Raw genomic sequence first — 5,712 nt, forward strand, 5'->3', positions numbered from 1 at the left:
GGCGCCGGCAGCGGCGCGGAGGGGCGCGCCTGACAGGCGCCGGGTGCGCGGGGCCCGGCCTGCGGGGGGCCCGCCCGCGTCGTGACCCGGTGGCGGCGGTTGGACCGCGCCCCCGCGAAGGGTCCGGCGGCGCTGTGGGCGGTCGGGAGTCGCTGGGCCGCCGCGGGCTGACGCTGTTTTCTGTCGACACAGGCTTGTAACCCTCGCCGGCGTCCGGGCGCGCGGGTTGGGGTCGAGGAAAGGCCCCGCGGCACTTGAGTCAGACTTGGCGGGGCTGAAGACAGTGGGGTCACTGGTCGGCCGGGGGTTGCTGGCGGATTTGTGCCCGGTAAGGAGACGCGCGCCGCCCAGACCCGCGCCCCGGTCCGCCCGCGGCCCTCCCGGGGCGCCCTTCCCCAGCCGGGCGGAACCCGCGTGTGTGCGCCCCGGGGCCTGCCTGCCCATCTCTTCCTGCGAGCTTCGGCTGACAAGTGCAAAGGGCAGGAGGCCCGGGCAGTACCGGGGTTGCAGCAGGACGGGGTCCTGGGGGCTGTGGGGCCCTGGCCCTCCCTCTAGAAGGAGAGGCGTTCGGCTGGCGGGCTTCCAGGGCCTGCGCTTGCAGCTGCCAGATTCCTGTCCCGCGGGGGGGGGGGTTACCTCCTGCTTTGTCGGAATATTTTGACCTTGATTTTGAAATCTTTTTCTTTATTTCCTGATATCTTATCAGGCTAATGTGGCAATAGGGGCAGTAGGGTGACCCGAGTCTTTGGGTGATGGTTAGCGGTTGGAGACATGACCACGTAGCAGTCGTGAGGGAGGCAAAGCTGTCCTTGGCGGTTTTAGATCTCACCGAGAGCACTCGATGTTCTGGAGTGGGTAGGTGTTGCTGTCACTAAGGAAAGAGCCTGTCCTTTTTGCCATTTGGGGACACTCCTCAGAGTGTCAGGGCTAAGCCTTTTTGCTTCCAGAGTCAGGCAGAGATCCTGAGTAGGACTATAGAGAATTGGCAAGATTGTGGCCACCTGGTTCAGATGGGAGCCCGCTCCCAGCCTCGGGATACCATGCAGAAGGACGGGCCCGGTTCAAGAGAAGCCAAGCAAAGCGGGACCATAGGCTGGGACCATAGGCTCCTGCTCTGTGCTCTTTGTGCCTACGAAAGATCACAGTGCAAAGCAGTGCACTGGAAGCATTTCTCAGGCATGTAATGTTTGGGAAAGGAAGAAGGCTTTCAGGGGTGCCTGCAGAAGTTTCTGATTCCCTGGGTTCTCCAGGAGAATCTACGGAGCACCTGGAGGAGCCCGAGCACAGCCTGTGGTTACAGTCCCTCACCTGGGCCGTGTTCCTCTCCCAGACTCGCAGGAGAGTCCTGTTTCAGTCCCGCTTTCCTCCCTCCCCCAACCCCAGTAGGTGCACTCCGCTCTGTAGTCCTTCCTGGGCCCGGGTAGTGCTGGGGCCTGGGGAGGGTGGACTGTCAAGGAAACCTGGTCATACAGAAATGTTTGTTTTGCCATGTATGAGGGAGGAGAAGGGCCTGGAAAATGCCCAACTGGTTGTCCAGGGAAAGGGGAGTTGGATATCTCGGTGTATTCTTGACAGTTTCCCTGGTCGTGGCAGATAAGGTCGAATTCAGCCCTCCGTGGCCCCTGGAGATGTGGTCTGTCAGTCAGTGGGTCCTGCCTGCTTTCTGGATGCCTTTTGGAAGAGGGCCCCATTCTGGCACCTCCCCCAGAATCTCATGGCTGTCTTCTGTCACCTTTTGTGGTGTTCATCTCTTTCACGTGAGGACAAGTACTCTTGGGCCTCTGTGAATTTTTAGATCCGAAGAGGAGTTTCGTTGTTGGAAGTGGCTTGGCCCCTGACTTCTCAGTGGGGGATGCTTTCGGCCCTTGCTCACTCTTGACACACCCTGCCGGGTCCTTTGGCTCAACTGGATGGCGATTCTGTGTCCTGTGCACTTGGATCTGGAGGAGGTGGCCACCTCTCCCATGTGTCAGGCCCTGGTCATTTAGTGCGTGGTCCAAATTTTGAGTTCCTGCCTATGAAAGAGAATATTGTTTTCTTCTCTGCCTGGAGACTTAGGGTCAGAGGCGCTCGCCCTCCAGGTTCCTCTTTTCGTGGTCTTTCTGAGTCGGGTGTGAACACCCCAAGACTGGTACTGGTCACTTCTGACTGTGGTTTGAATCACAGGCACAAACTGGCACCCCGTCCCCTGAGAGCTTGCAAAAAAGAAAATCAGGATCAGAGTGTGAGAGAAGGGATTTCCGTGAATATGCGTGTGAAGAATTTTCTGTGTTTCTCTTAACGGATGTGGTAAAATTAGGATATTTTCTTCTTTACCGAAGGAACTCAGAAAACCCATTGCGGCGAGCCTCACACTTTGCCGCTGGCCGAGTCCCTTCCCCGGGATGTTGGGTCCCCAGCACGTGGGGTCTCCTGGGCCTCCTGGCCGAGGGCTTGTCTTTGAGCCTCAGCCTGGGGCGGCCTCCCATGGACACTGACCGAAGCTTTGTCTTCAGGCCCAGCCCTGCTGGGAGCCCTTCTCCATCACACGGACTTAAGGAAGAGCTTGACCGTGGAACAGGGCGCCATGAAGGTTGAGTTACTGCCAGCGCTGACCGACAACTACATGTACCTGATCATCGACGACGAGACCAAGGAGGCCGCCGTCGTGGACCCGGTGCAGCCCCAGAAGGTGGGGGGCAGGGCCCCAGCACCACCCCACCCCCTGCAAGGGCTGGTAGCTGCAGTGTCCTTGTAGCTTGGTCAAAGCTAAACAGAAGTTCACCCATTTGGTTTTTGAAAAACAACCGGTGTCCAGCCACTCTGCTGTCAGGCAGAAGGCCAGCAAGGGCTGGAGGCTGCCGGCATCTTGAGGGAGGAGAGCAATGGGCTTCTGTCTGGAAGGTCCTTGGGTGCCAGGAAGCCCCAGGGGCGATTACCTCAGCCAGAGGGACTTGGAGAAGTCATGGGTGGCCCTGAGCTGCCAGCTGGGTCAAGAGGGACCGGGACCGGGAACGGGGGCAAGTCAGCAGGGTCAGGGCAGGGCATGGCCCCTCCCGGGCAGGCCTGAGTCCTGCTGGGCCCCCTATAGCTCGGCCACCCAGCGCGGGGAGTGTGACCGTGATCCCGTCGTGCCTCATGTTTGGCTGCAGGTTGTAGAGACGGTGAAGAAGCTCGGAGTGAAGCTGACCACAGTGCTTACCACCCACCACCACTGGTAAGTCCTCCCTGGCCGGTGCGGGCCTGTCTGCCCCGGGCCGTGTGCACTCCGGGCCGGTGTCTGTAGGGGTCAGGCACTTCAGGCTCTCTGGGCCCTCTTACGGGTGGAGACCTGCGGGATTGGGGTGCTGGAAGCCCTTGTCCCTGCCCAGCTGCGTTCTCTGTGCCACTGAGGGTCAGCCCCAGCGGGGTTCTGAGAAGACATGCTGGTAGTGGCCCCTGTGCTGCTGTCCAGTGGCCTTGGCCCTGGGCACTGCTAACTCGGGGCTGCGTGGGATGGACCCCCAGCAGCATATGTGAAGGCTCCGGGCTCGTGTGATGGGAGACAGGCTTTGATGTCAGGGAAGAAACTATTCTAGACGTTGGTGTTTTTAAAAATCAAGCCGCTCTATTTGGAGAGGCTGTGGTTCTGAAATTGAAGGTAGGGGGTGAAGAAGCACCTGTGCCTGCATTTTAGGACTGGAGTTGAAACTCAGAGCTCTTTACACTAGAAAAAAATATTTATTTGGCTCTAAATTGTCTTTTGCATGTGAGTGCCTGAGGGCAGCCCCGGTTCCCACAGCTTCAGCCTGCCAGGGCCTGGGCGGGTGGGTCTGTTCTGTGTGGCCAAGCAGGCACCAGTCTTTGGGGTGTTCCTCCCAGGACGTCAGCTGTTAACTCCTGAATGCGGCCTTGCCCTTGGCCATGCTGCTGGGCTTGCTTTCTGGTAAGAAGCCAGGTCTGCCAGGTCACTTTTCTTAAGTTGTGATGCCCTGGGGTTTTTCCTCTGTTTATGTTAGAATACAAAACCCCTGATTCTGCCCCAGACCGAGCCCCATGAGCCGCAAGGTGCCTCCCTTCCTGCCTGCGCTCCCCAGAGGGTGGGGCAGCAGCGGTGTTGGCACCTGTCCTAAGAACGCCCGGGGTGTAGCTCTGGGGTGGGCCTGGCGGAGCCCGCCCCTCTTATCTGTGGGCCCCACGGCGTCTGGGCTCCTCGAAGGACTGCGTGGACGAGGCTGCGGGGAGGAGCTGGCACCCTCGCCTTGTCCCGGGAAGGCTGGTCTGGGGCAGGGTCCTGGCTGGACTTCTGCGGTGCAGGTCTGGCCCCACAGGCTGTGATACAAGCAGGCCTGGCCCCCCCCAACCCCCGTCCCCACCGGGTGCTGCCGAGCTGGGCATGTGTGCGTGTGTTTACTTGTTTAAAGTTGTAAGTGTTTTTATTTTTATGTTATTTTAATTCCAGTTACTATCTGGTATTACACTGGCTGCGGGTGTGCGACACAGTGGCCCAGTGGCTGTGTGTGCTCCGTGCCCCTCACATGCAGGCTCCCCGTCACCGCGTCACCTTCCCCCACCCGCCTCCCCGCTGGGAACCATCTGTTTCTCCTCAAGAGTCTGCTCCTTGGTTTGTCTCCCTTCCTTTTCCTTGGCTCCTTTGTTTCTTCAGTTCGGTGTGTCAGTGAAATCACTGTATGTGTGTGTGTGTCTGTGTGTGTCCGTGTGTACACGCGTAGATACTAGTCTTTGTGCGTTCATCGGGGGATGGGCACTGGGCTGCTTCCATTATTCGGCTATTGGAGGTAACGCGGCTGTCCAGGCCGCACGCACCCCCTGGGCGAGCATCCTTGTGTTCTTCGGGTAGAGATCCAGAGCTGCAATGACTGCATCAGGGGATGGTTTGGGTTTTAGCTTCTCGAGGAGCGTCAATACTGTCTTGCACGGGGGCTGCGCCAGCTTGCGTTCCCGGCCGCGGGGCGCGAGGGCTCCGCTTTCTCCCGTACTCATCAGCTCTTGTTTCTTACGTCATTGGTTTTAGCCGCGCCGTGCTGTGAGAGGGGACATGTCCTTGTAGTCGGGGTTTGCGCTTCCCCAACGAGGAGTGGCACGGAGCGCGTTTTCATGTGACCGCCGGTCATCTGGGTATCTTCTTTGGAAAACTGTCTTTTCATGTCTTCTGGCCATTTTTTAATTTGGATTATGTGTGTTTGGGCGTATTGAGTTACATAAGCTTTTTATAAATTTTAGATCCTAACACTTTATCAGAAATGTCATTTGCAAATATCTTCTCCCATTCTGTAGGCTGCCTTTTGGTTTTGTGGATTGTTTCTCTGGCTGTGCAGACGTTTTTTATTTTGATGATATCCCGGGAGTTCGTTTTTGCTTTTTGTCCCCTTCGTCTGGAGATGTGTGTAGCAGGAAGGTGCTGTGGCTAATGTTAGAGTCATCACTGCCTGTGCTCTCCTCTAGGATTGTGAGGGTTTCAAGTCTCACATTCGGCTCTTTCATCATTCTGGACTTGTTTTCGTGTGTGGCGTAAGAAAGTGGTCCGGTTTAGGGGGTGCCTGGGTGGCTGAGTGGGTTAAGCCGCTGCCTTCGGCTCAGGTCATGATCTCAGGGTCCTGGGATCGAGCCCCGCATCGCATCGGGCTTTCTGCTCAGCAGGGAGCCTGCATCCCTTCCTCTCTCTCTGCTTGCCTCTCTGCCTACTTGTGATCTCTGTCTGTCGGATAAATAAATAAAATCTTAAAAAAAAAA

The 5,712-nt window shown here is 57.7% G+C and overlaps 1 protein-coding gene across 2 annotated transcripts in view; it reads left to right on the forward strand.

Annotated features, from left to right (window-relative positions):
- HAGH (hydroxyacylglutathione hydrolase) overlaps positions 1-5,712 on the forward strand; it is an 18,368-nt gene that overhangs the window by 756 nt on the left and 11,900 nt on the right. For both annotated transcript variants that reach the window (XM_059415708.1, XM_059415709.1), the window contains exons 2-4: positions 193-328; positions 2,496-2,671; positions 3,132-3,196. In XM_059415708.1, the coding sequence (XP_059271691.1) occupies positions 2,567-2,671; positions 3,132-3,196 (170 nt within the window). In that variant the 5' untranslated portion in view covers positions 193-328; positions 2,496-2,566. The remainder of the gene's footprint in view (positions 1-192; positions 329-2,495; positions 2,672-3,131; positions 3,197-5,712) is intronic.

This window comes from Mustela nigripes, chromosome 11 (assembly GCF_022355385.1).
Source record: "Mustela nigripes isolate SB6536 chromosome 11, MUSNIG.SB6536, whole genome shotgun sequence".
Lineage (NCBI taxonomy): Eukaryota > Metazoa > Chordata > Mammalia > Carnivora > Mustelidae > Mustela > Mustela nigripes.